At 63.7% G+C, this 11,531-nt stretch overlaps 1 protein-coding gene across 3 annotated transcripts; it reads left to right on the forward strand.

Moving 5' to 3' along the window:
• The first annotated feature begins 3,476 nt into the window (after positions 1-3,476).
• On the forward strand, positions 3,477-11,149 carry SLC25A10 (solute carrier family 25 member 10). 3 transcript variants are annotated; one of them, XR_004342891.1, is made up of 12 exons: positions 3,479-3,741; positions 6,229-6,348; positions 6,948-7,062; positions 7,151-7,199; positions 7,418-7,459; positions 8,196-8,239; positions 8,399-8,469; positions 8,591-8,683; positions 9,022-9,099; positions 9,852-9,908; positions 10,026-10,437; positions 10,526-11,149. XR_004342891.1 is itself a non-coding variant. In XM_030296363.1 (11 exons), exons 1-11 carry the CDS (start codon positions 3,649-3,651, stop codon positions 10,125-10,127), a joined length of 864 nt encoding a protein of 287 aa, XP_030152223.1. In that variant the 5' UTR covers positions 3,479-3,648; the 3' UTR covers positions 10,128-11,149. The 3 variants fall into 3 exon arrangements, 1 of the variants encoding a protein (XP_030152223.1); XR_004342892.1 differs by lacking the exon at positions 10,526-11,149 and having other exon boundaries at positions 3,477-3,741; positions 9,352-9,908; positions 10,026-10,068; XM_030296363.1 differs by having other exon boundaries at positions 10,026-11,149.
• The last annotated feature ends 382 nt before the right edge of the window (positions 11,150-11,531 follow it).

Here is an 11,531-nt window from a genome sequence, read left to right on the forward strand (position 1 = left end):
CCGGTTGGGTATCCTGCTGGCCCAACTGCCCTTCCCAGGGGAAGGGAGGATCTAAAGTCAGGGATAGCCTTCAGCCTCGGCCTCGTACTGGTGGCCCGAGTCTGTGTGTGCTCTGAGCCCCTTTGTCTTTCCAAGGGACTTGTGGGTGATGATTAGGACTCTCCTCCCCTCCCCTCTTCCTGGGATGATGACACCCTCGCTGCGTCCTGGACGTGCTGGGGCTGACTGCTCAAAAGCGCAGTTGACCGTGTGCCTCAGGCCATACTCATTTTGCTTCCCTGATGCTGAGTGTCACCTGGTGCCCCCCACCTGACCTCACAGTCCCTCATGGTCCTGCCCCCACCCCACTCACCCCACCCCAGCTGTGGTCTCCACCTGCTGTGGTGCAGTTGGCCAGGTGTCTCAGACCTGGCAGCAGGTGGGGTGTGCCCTGGGTCCCCGGAGTCCACTTGGCCTTGGCCCTTGGGCTCGACACCGGGAGGTAGGTCTACGCATCCTGCGTTGGCTTGATGTTACTAGCACAGAACCTTGCGAGGTCCCGTCAGATCCTGGTAGGAATCCGCGTACCGCGTCTTCGTCCAGGCTGGTGAAATGGTCACAGAGGACCCGGCAGGGGGAGATCTGAAGCTGACCCCTGGCTCCTGCCCGTTCCAGGAACCCTGGTGTCCACCTGGCCCCCGCGTGGTGTCGTCCTAGCTCCCTAAGCGCCATGCAGGAGCGCTCAGGAACGGACGTCCTCCAGAGACGTGGCCGGCAGCCTTGTTCTCGAGACCTCACCTGACCTCTGCATCTCAGAGCCCCTTGGATTTATGCAGAAGTCTTCATGATCCATTTGAGAATTTGGCTGGGGATCTTTTTGAGTCCCCCCTGACCTGCAGCTTGCAAAGCCCCACCTTTTTCCTTTTTTGGTTGCCAAATGATCCTTCACGGAAGTATTTTCCTTCGTAGTTCTTAGCTAGTGGGGCATCCCACTGCGCCACTGTCGATGTCCTCTGTGGTGCCCTGAGGGTGGTAGCCATTGGTGTTGCAGCCCACAGACCGGGCCATCCCCAGGAGGTCTTTAATGGTTCCAGAGAGTTCTCTGGCTAAAGATCAGCGGCGCATCTGTCGGGCAACGTTGACACTCTCATCAAAAGCGACACTGCCGCTGTGCTTAGTATTTTTCTGCTTCTTTCTGCCTCCGTGGTTCCTTGAGGGCTTTGATGAGCAGGACAGAGGTGGAAGGTACCACTTCAATCTGGGCCTGTCCCGAATGGCCAGTTTCACTCTAACCCCCAGACCCTTCCAGTCACTGGTTGCCTTGGCGATGTCATCACCAACCTATCTTGGAGACAGGCCAGTAGGGCTGAGCTTCGGGGCCAGGGCAGATGTAGCCCCGACTCCCCCACTGGCGCGCCTCAGGTCCACGATTTTGATTTCGTCTTGCTCGGGGTGGAACTTAGGCGGAAGGGTGGAGGCGGCCGCTGTCGGAGGAACTCGGACTGGGGACTGCTGAAGACAGTAGCACCTTCGCGCCCCTGAGCAGAAAGCCAAAAGCTAGACCCCTTATTTCTTAAGAGGGCGCCCCACACTCCACGCACTTACCATTTTCCAGGATTCCTCCGCACTTCCGGGGCTTCTCCCGTTCTAGGTGGGGCTTCGCAGACCGCACGTGCTGTGTCTCATGTTCTGGGCGGCCCACCATCTGTACACAGCAAGCGCTGGTCCCTTGGCCCCTCACCTTCTGGGCTGCCCGCTCCGCGCCACTGACGTGTTTGCTTAGTCAGGAGATGATAACATTGCCCTCGGGTGATCCAGGATTCCAACCTTCAACGTATCCTGAATGAGACCGGTGCAGGGGCAGGTTTTGTGCTGGCCTGGGTCTCAGAGAGGGAGTGGGCTCAAAGGTGCTCCTACTTCCCATAGGACCCTGGACAAGGAGGCCCCTCCTCTGCCGCCTACCAGTTCCATCTGGTAGCCCTGTTTTTTTTTTTAAACAAAGGGCCAGCTCAGCTGTGAAAGCCATCTCGCTGTTTGGTCACACATTTTCACATTTCCTTACGGAGCTGTGTCTCGCATCCTCTCTCGTTTCTTTTCTTTCTTTCTCTTTGATGGAATTGTTTCTCCTGATTTAATTGTCAGATTGTTTATTGCTGTTGTATAGAAATACAATTGAATTTTTGTTTAAGTAAGCTCTATGCGCAACGTGGGGCTTGAACTCACGACCCTGAGATCAAGAGTCACATGCTCTTCCGCCTGAGCCAGCCAGGCGCCCCCTCTCTGGTTTCTTCTGGAGAACTGCTGCGACCCTTCCGACCCTTCCCTTCCGGCTCCGGGTCCCACTGGCCTGTGTTTTCATCCAGATGCAGCTCCCGTCTCTCCCCCTTCCCCCCCCCTTAAGAAAAAGCCGGATGTCTGTGTGGCCGACGCTCCCTCCACCTCCCCAGTCCACAGCATTTCTGGGCTGTTCACTTCCCCAGATGATGACCTCAGGGTCAGAAGCCTCCTAGCCTTCTGGAGGGCAGTCTCCTTAGTCTTCAGGTGGCCACTTGAAGCAAATAGGTTTGCTGGCCCATCTTACGCCTCTGACACAGCGAGATAACTGCTGGGCGCTCAGAGGCCAGCTGGACTTGTTATTCAGGGTTCTCAGCAGGTGCGGAGAACCCCTGGGTCCATGTGGCCCCAGGGATTCCAATTTCCATCTTGCCCAGCAGGTGTGTCTTTGTCCAGCACTTGCACCTGCTGTTTGCTGGATGGTGAGGTGAGAGTGGGAACGTGTGCACAGGTGTGTTTCTCATGGGGACAGGCAGCCGGCCTCCTGATTGCCACTTCCCAGGAGCCCGAACCCCCGTGGCTCAGAACTTTGTCCCCTTGTCCTCCTCCGGGATGGCTGCCTGGGGCTGTCTGGTCAGAGCAGACCTGAGGCTGGCCTTGGCTGGGAGCTCCGGAGAGTGGATTGTCTTCTGCCCCTAGTTTTCATGTAATTCGCAGGTTGGCTCCAAGAAGGTTTTGTGCCACCTCTTTTGGGCGCACGTGTCCCAGGGCTGACCCCAGGGACTGTGTGGCTGCCTTGGGACACAGGGTGCAAGGTCAGGGCCTCGGCTGGGGCGGGGTGTTTGCAGGAGGCCGGGCTCCGGGAGTGGCGGGGACTGGCCGAGCGCCGAGGCCACTCCTCAGCCGTGACCTTCGGAGACCTGCCCTAGGCGTGAGGGTGGCCCTGGGGGAGCTGGAGCAGGGCGGGGGAAGGACGCCCGGTTCTCGGGGAGAGTGGAGCAGCCCACTCAGCAAGCTCCCGGGGGTCCGCGCGGCCGCGCCCGTTCCCCTTCCCTCTCCCGCCGCCTGCTGCACACGGGGAGGCGGCTCGGAGGAGCCCTTTCCGCTGGCCAGCCCGAGCGCGGCCGCTTTAAGGCGCGGGGCCCGCCCCCCGGCTCGAGGCGGGGTCGCGGTGGCCCCGCCCCCAGAAGTGGTCCCGCCCCCAGGGCCGCGCGGGCGCATTGGCTGCGCGGCGCGCGGGTGGCGAACGGTGCTTTGAACTCGGAGCGGACGGCTACGCGGGCCGGGGTCCGGGACTGGGGTCGGGGTCCGATCGGGGCCTGGGCCTGAGCCGGGGTCTGCGCGGCGCGAACCGGGGCCGGCAGCCGGCGCTCCTGGGCGTCCGCGGCGCGAGCCATGGCGGCCGAGGCGCGCGTGTCGCGCTGGTACTTCGGGGGGCTGGCCTCGTGCGGGGCCGCCTGCTGCACGCACCCGCTGGACCTGCTCAAGGTGAGGTTGGCGCGGGCCGGGCGGGGGCGGGCGACGAGCGCTACGGGCCGGGGCGGTGGGGATGGGGGCGGGGCGAGGGGGCCCGCCCAAGCTCTGGGCGCCGACCAGCCTGGCGCTGCACTGCCCGGGAGGGCCTCGGACTTGGGTCGGCCTTGGCGCCGGGCCTGAGGGGCATCGGTTCACCGCCCCCGCCGGGAGACCCTGCCCACTCCCGGATGGAGGCGCCCCGTTATCGTAGCTCACGGGCCGCGGTTCCCCCATACTACCTGTGTGACCTTGGGCTAGTCACTTGGCCTCTCTGAGCCAGTTTCCACCCCTCACTTTTGAGCACAGTTCTTCTGCCTGGTTGCAAGTTGAGGGGGTGGTTCTGTGAGGCGCACAGAAGTTGGCATCTAGAGGCGAGCCAGGGCTCCAGCACACCCAGGGCCCAGGTGGCCTCCCTGCCTGGTGGGGACCCAGCACACAGTGAGGGAGTGCGGACTGCAGGTGGCTGCTTCCTCCTGGACCGGGTGGGCACCTGGAAGCCAGGGACCCTGCGCCCACGCAGGTCCTGCCCTGTGAGGGTGAGCAAGAAGCATTCATGCTCACTTTACTTCTTTTAGAAAATACGCTTATGGGGCAGTACAAGACAGAGGTTCTGTTGTCTCCCAGAGCCGGCGGGGGGTGCTTTCTGCCCCTTTGTCGCCACAAAGAACAAAGAAGAAAGGGCCAGTGATGCAAAGCATAGCCTGCCCAGGAGGCCCTGCCCCCGGGAACCTGGACTGGGGTCACATGGACCCGTGGGCAAGGGACCGCAGCCCGGCCACCTCCTTCCCTGCCCCCACCCAGAGCAACCTGATCCCCACACTGACCCTCTGGGAGGGACTGGCACGGGGGCCCTGTTGACCCAAACCTCAGCCTCACTTGCAGCCCGGCCAGGCCCCCACGCTGTCGTCCCCCTAAGGTATTTTCCTTCCAGCGACTTTTTTGCTGAATGGAGGAAATTGACTTCTCTAGTAAAAATGCACCCCCTCCCCAGTCAAGGCAGCATTAGCAGATGGGGAGGGGGGCTGAGAAGCTGGTGGCCCCTGGGCTTCTCCTGGGAGAGGCCTGCATGGCTCCTGGTAGTCCCCAGGGCCTGAGCGCTGCCAGAGGGAGCAGGGCCAGGTCAAGGCTGCTCTGACCCCCAGAGAGAGGGGAGGCAGGGTCCCCTCCTTGTGTTTAATTGTGCTTTCCCCATGTCCCCTCCCCCGGCCCCACCGTGGGGCCCTGGAGGGTTAGGCTCTCATCCGATGGTGAGTGGACACAGCTCCCAGGGGCCCTTGGAGCCCTCACAGGCAGCCTGCAGTCATTTGTGCCTGTCCACAGGCCCCGTGCCTGCCCCCCAGGTGCTGTTTTGCCACAGAACCCTGCGGGGGGAGGAGGTCGAGAGAGGCAGGCAGCCACAGGACCGGGGCCACTGTTTGGCTGGCCCCTGCCGGGGAGCAGCAGGCAGTGTGGACAGCCACGGAGGCCAGCCTCAAGGGGAGGCCCTGGCTGAGGCTGTTGCCTCTTGGCCCTGTGGTCACTGGAGAAACTATTTTATAGCTCGTTGATCTCTCCCTTTGCCCCTGTGCCCTGGCTCAGTCCTCAAGGCTGCTTCTCGCCTGGACGAGGGCTGCTTCCTGCATGGCCACCTTGTCCCCAGGCCCAGTGCCCTCTGTCCTGCCCAGCTCGGCTGATGTGGCTGTGCTGAGCACGAAGCCCTCGCCACCCCAACCCACCTTTGCCCCACCACCAGAGCCCCTGGGCAGCGACAGAGTGGGAAGGGAAGGGTCCATCCGCTGAGCTACTTAGTGCTCACAGCACACCGAGGAAACTGAAGCAGGAGGGTCGGTAACCTGCCCAGCAGGCCCAGCCAGAACATCACTGAGGCTGGACAGACCCCGGGGTGGCCGTGCCCTGGCCCTCCCAGAAGTGTCTTTCCCCTTCTCCCCCGCTGAACTCCCACCACCTCTTCCCAGCCCACTGGGACTGTCTCTGAGTCCCCATGACTCTTGGTCCCTCTTGAGAAGGGGCATAGCTAAGAAACGGGGCCCTGCAGTCACCTGGTGGGTGTCTGCATGGTGCCTCGGTGTCCTCATCTGCAAAATGGGACCGCCAACCGCCATGCCAGTGGCAGGTGCCATGAGGACTCAGACACATATGTGGAGTATTTCTCACGGGCCTGGCGGGCTCACGTGTCAGCTGGTATTGTCACTTGTCGATGAGGAGTGTGGGATCGAGGCTGGGGCCAGGTGTGGGCGTGGCGTCCCATCTCTAACACCCCAGCTGGATGCCCTTAGGACACCTCTCTGCCTCCTCGTGCCTCAGTGTCCCGCCTCTAAACTGGGGTGCTGGTAATAGTCGGCCCGTGGGGTCTTCATGAGGACGTAAAGTGGTAGATGGTGGGAAAGGGCTCAGAGCAGAGCCGGCCTGGGTGGGCCCTGGGGGCAGGGGCCCTGTTCTGAGCAGGTGTGACCCCGACAGGTACATCTGCAGACGCAGCAGGAGGTGAAGCTGCGCATGACGGGCATGGCGCTGCAGGTGGTGCGCTCCGACGGCGTCCTGGCGCTCTACAACGGCCTCAGCGCCTCCCTGTGCAGACAGGTGCCCCTGGGGGCCCCCCTCCCAGGACGCCGGGTGGGCAGGACGCATGGCCAGGGGGGCACTTCCGCCTCCCGGCCAGGGGCTTCCTTAGGTCCCGGCCCCAGAGCCCAGGCAGGTTGAAGGGAAGGCTGGCGCCCCCCAGGCCTGGACTCAGACACAGCCACGCCTCCTCGCCGTGGGTGCCCTGTGGGCCCGGAAGTGACTTCTCCTCCTCTTCACGGTGGTTAGGACAAAGGAACCACGGGGCCCAGGTGGCACAGGGTGCCGTGGGATCGGGTGTGCTCTGCCTCCTACGGGGCTCAAGACCCTCCTTTACAGATGGGGAAGCTGAGCCCAGGGAGGGAAAGAGAGAGGAAAGGGCAGGACTCTGGATTCCGCCAGCCCCAGATTTGCACGTTGTCTCAGCCACTTGCTGACCGTGTGGCTTCGAGAGAGTCCCTATATTCCCCACGGCCCATTTGGTGATGACTGTGCACCGGGGGGGGGGGGGGGGGGGGGGGGAGGGGGGGGCTGGAGGGGGAGGCCCGACAGGTGTCAGACAGACATGCCCAGCAGGGTCCCTCCACCTGCGCCCTCTGAGCTGGGCCCCTTTTCCCCAGATGACTTACTCCCTGACTCGCTTTGCCATCTATGAGTCTGTGCGGGACCACGTGACCACGGGCAGCCAGGGACCCCTGCCTTTCTACAAGAAGGTGTTGCTGGGTTCCATCAGCGGTGAGCTGCCGGCTGGGCTGGGCGGGGGGGTGGGGGCACGCGGGCATCGCCAGTCGCCGCATGCTGGCCCCGGGGTCTGTCGCCCCAGGTTGCATCGGAGGCTTCGTGGGGACCCCTGCAGACATGGTCAACGTCAGGTCAGTGTGCACTCCCACCCAGGTCGGGGTCTTTCCTGTCCCCTGACGGGACCGCGGTGTGTTCTGCTCGGAAAGAGCTGCTCACGCCTTGGGGTCCTGGGCGCTGGGGGGCAGGCCGGGGCGGGCCCAGCTGCTCACTGCCAGGGTGAGCCCTGGAGCCCGCTGACCTCCGTGCGGGGCGTGTGAGGCGCCCCCTGAGCCGGTGCCCCCCGTTCCAGGATGCAAAACGACGTGAAGCTGGAGCCCAGTCAGCGCCGAAAGTGAGTAGCAGGGCCGAGGTCAGCTCCTGGGGCTTCCTGGCGGGTGTGGGGGGCCAAGCAGGCGCCAGCGTGGGCCCCAGTGGGCCGTGCTGCCTGTGGCGTCAGCTGGAGTGAGCAGAGGCGGCTGACAGCTTTGGGAAACCCGCACGGGGCACGGCCGTCCTGGGTCAGAAGGCCTCTGGCTGCTTTCTTTGGGGGGGAGTCTGGGATGGTGGCCGGGCTCCCAGGGCCCCCGAGGCCTGTGCTTGTCCTTGTTCACGGGGAGGATGGTTTAGAAGTTTGAGTCTGGGCCTTCAAACAGGTTTGGAAGCTGGGATTTTTTTTTTTTTTTTTTTTTTTTTAACGGTAAAAATCTTATTTTCCATGAAGTTTAAGTTCCTGTTAACTCCAAGGCTGCCTATGGTTTGCCCTCCTAGCTAAGGTGCAGACACGGGCTACAGTCAGCTGAGCAGTGAAATGGGGCTCCAGGCAAGCCCGTTGTCCTCTCTGTGGCCGGACTGTGAGCCAAGGGAACGGGGTGGAAGGAGGTCAGGCAGGCCCCCTCCTCACCCTCAGCAACAGCGGGCAGACAGGACCAGCCCCAGAGCAAGGGTTTTCTGGTGGTAGTTGGGAGATCTTCAGGCTCCTTTGTCCCCTGACTCCTGTGAGAGCTGCATGGCTCTCCCCAGGGAGGACCCTCCCTCGGGGGCTGGTGGTCAGGGAGAGCCTCACGGCGTCCGTTCTGTGTCCCTGGCAGCTACGCCCATGCCTTGGACGGCTTGTACCGCGTGGCCCGAGAAGGTAAGAGGAGGGGGTCCAAGGAGGCCGAGGGTGTGGGGAGCGTCGTGCAGGACCTGGGGGGGCCTCACCTCCTTCCTCCGGCATGGGGGGCGTGTGCGGGACCTGGGCGGGCCTGAGGGATCGGGCTGGGCTGGGCGCCTCACCTCCTTTCTCCGGCAGAGGGTCTGAAGAAGCTGTTCTCTGGCGCGAGCATGGCGGCCAGTCGCGGGATGTTCGTCACCGTGGGCCAGGTGGGGCTTCTGCTGGCCCTGGGGTTCGGTCAGCCCAGGTGGTGTCACTGTGGGCCCCCATCCGCTTTCCCCAGAGCTGGGGGCCCTCCTCCAGGCCCTGATCGCCCCTGCACGCCCACAGCTGTCCTGCTACGATCAGGCCAAGCAGCTGGTCCTCAGCACCGGGTACCTGGCCGACAACATCTTCACTCACTTTGTCGCCAGCTTCATCGCGGTGAGTGCTGGGTTCGCGGAGGTGGTGGGGGTCCCTCACCAGCCTTGGGAGCTGAGGGTACCCAGGATGAGGCCCGAGCCCAGAAAGCAGGAGGCTTGGGGCGAGTCTGGGGGTGTCCCTCCGGGTTGTGTAAGTGGGCACCGAGGCCCTGGGGAGGGAGGAGCTCACGGATCCCCTGCTGCCGAAGCCGGGACAGTCCCTGGTTGGTTCCTGGTGTCCCTCGGGATGCATCCGGGGATCCGGGCCGGGGGCTGTGAGGGGAGAGGGAGGGTGCTTGCGCACTCTGCCTGGCAGGCCCGTTGGTGATAAGCGCCCCCACCTCACCCCACCCCACCCAGGGTGGATGTGCCACGGTCCTGTGTCAGCCCCTCGACGTCCTGAAGACCCGCCTGATGAACTCCAAGGGCGAGTACAAGGTGAATGGGGGCTGCAGGCACCACCCCCTCCCGAGTACGGACCCGGGGGGCCCGGGGGCGGCGGGGAGGGAGGGAGTCCCCGTGCTGCCACTTGACGCTCCGTGGCTGGAGGAGCCCCGTCCTGGCAGGTAGATGAGGCTCTTCCCCCTGTGACTGCGTCCCCTCAGTTGTCCTCCCCGGCTGGCCCCGGGGCAGCGGTCGGCACTGTGTGTGTTTTTAAAGATTTTATTTTATTTTACTTTTTCTGAGTAGGTTCCATGCCCGACATGGGGGTTGATCTCACGACCCTGAGATCAGGAGTCGCAGGCTCTACCGATGGAGCCCGCCAGGCACCCCCCCGTATGTGTTTTTAAATCCGATTCCTTGATGCGTTCACAGAGGCAGCCGGTTCACTGTAGTCCATGAACTTTCGGGAAGTGCCCGGGGCAGACCCACAGCGCGCGCCGCGGCTCCCCAGTCATTACGGTGCCCTGCTTCGTGCCTGCCCTGCCGCGTGAACAGTCCCCCACGCGCTGTGGGGGCCCGGCGGGTCGCCTGCCCTGGCTCTGGTTTTGCTGTGTCAGCAGACGGGGTGGCCGTTCACCCCCCCCCAACCCCCGCCCCCCCGCACTCGCCTCCAGCTGTCGTTACCTTTGACCTCTCTGCACAGGGCTGCTGGCTGGTGCTGAGGGTGGGAGGGGTGTTGATTTGTGCCTTTCAAGCCAAAAGCAGCCTTTCTTTTATTGCTTTGCTTTGTTTTGTGTTTTCTGCAGGGTGTCTTTCACTGCGCTGTAGAGACAGCAAAGCTCGGGCCGCTGGCCTTTTACAAGGTTGGGCAGGGCTGAGGCGGCAGGGCTGGGGCGGCAGGGCTGGGGCAGGGCTGGGGCGGCAGGGCTGGGGGTCCCTCTGGGGTCTTCTGACTCCCTGCTTCCCCTTTCCCCGCCCAGGGCCTCGTGCCTGCAGGCATCCGCCTCATGCCGCACACCGTGCTCACGTTTGTCTTCCTGGAACAGCTTCGCAAACACTTTGGCCTCAAAGTGCTCTCCTGACGGGGCCAAGGAGTGGGCTGAGCCAGGGCCAGCCCCCAGCGCCAGGCTCTTCCAGGGTCTGGGAGGGCCGTGGGCGAGCGCTGCCCTGAGCCCAGCATCTGCCCCGGCGCGCCCCGGCCTCCCTGGCCCCTGGCCCCAGACCCCACCCTGTCCTTTCCCAGCAGGCTCATTCCAGTGACCTTCACCCCCTCCATCTCCTACCTGCCCGCCCCAGCCTGTCCTCTGCACACTGCTGACTCACCCAGAGGGGAGGTATCCAGGCCCCCGGTCTGGTTTTCTCTCCTCCCTGGGTAGCTGGTTAACACTGGAGGTGAGAGAGCTGGGCTGGGGCTTCTAGGGTCTGGGGTCCCCTGCCCCTTCTCCTTTAGCCCCTGAGGTTTCTTCATTTCATCGAGCAGCCGCCTGGGGCCCTCAACACCATCTTCCAGCAGCTTCCGTGGAGCACCTGGGTGGCAGAGCAGTGGGGCGCAGACCCCCTGCAGTGCTTTACCAAATTGTGTGTGTGCACATGGCACTTTTATCCGTGGAGAGGGACCACCGCTTTTCCGAAGTTCTCGAAGGCGGCCACGCTCTGGTAGCTCCAGGCCAGTGGGCAGATGGCACCGTGCAGAAACCACGTGCCCAGGAGGGAGGTGACCACATGGCCCGCGGGCGCCAGGTCCAGCCAGCCCCCGGTTGCTTTCACAAGTAGTTTCGCCAGAACCTCAGAGCCAGGAGGTCCTGCTGCCTTCAGGGAGCGTGCGGTGTCGTGCACGGGGTCCGCGCCTCCCCCTGCTCCCTGCACAGCCCCCTCTGCGCAGTGTCCCTCAGGGGCCCTCTCTGTGTGGACGGCAGCTGTCCGCAAGGCCCCCCGCAGCCGAGACCCAGATGTCAGCACCTGGGTTCTGTCCAAGCAGCCTGTCCTCCCGCAAGTGGGCCGGGGCCACGTCCATCTGCCTCCCCAGCACCCCCGGGTACTGCACCCCCACCCCAGCAAGGGGTGTTCCGCAGGGACACTAATAAAGGACCGTGAAGTGCTCTGAGTCTGGCCTCCAGGGCAACAGACCCACTCTGCACCCTCCAAGGAGGGCTCTCCAGTGTCCAGGGCGGTGGGGGAGGCGGGGGCAAGGCTGAGGGCCCAGAGTGGGAAAGAAGCCCCTGGATACGTTGGGGCAGCCTGCGGGCAAAGGAATTGGGGGACACTGGGCTGACAGCAGCCCAAAACCGGGGAAGGAGAGGGGAAGGGTGTGCAGGTTGGAGGTCTGGTCAGCGTTGAGTTTCCAGATCCAAGTTACCATGGACCCCCAGGGTTTCCCCTTTTCAGCAGGCACCTGAGCGCCATGGTTTGAGGGTCCCCTGTTGGGCCGGCTGGCTGCCCTGGGAGCCCCCCCTTTGGCTGTGGGAGGAGCCCCTGGAGTCCCGGGC

Source organism: Lynx canadensis, chromosome E1 (genome assembly GCF_007474595.2).
Source record: "Lynx canadensis isolate LIC74 chromosome E1, mLynCan4.pri.v2, whole genome shotgun sequence".
In the NCBI taxonomy this organism is placed as follows: Eukaryota; Metazoa; Chordata; class Mammalia; order Carnivora; family Felidae; genus Lynx; species Lynx canadensis.

Excerpts from the sequence above, each read along its gene's own strand:
- SLC25A10 (XM_030296363.1), top strand. The coding sequence starts at position 3,649 with ATGGCGGCCGAGGCGCGCGTGTCGCGCTGGTACTTCGGGGGGCTGGCC. Across the intron at positions 6,349-6,947 it reads GCGCCTCCCTGTGCAGACAG|ATGACTTACTCCCTGACTCG; the intron begins GTGCCCCTGGGG and ends CCTTTTCCCCAG. Across the intron at positions 9,100-9,851 it reads ACTCCAAGGGCGAGTACAAG|GGTGTCTTTCACTGCGCTGT; the intron begins GTGAATGGGGGC and ends TGTTTTCTGCAG.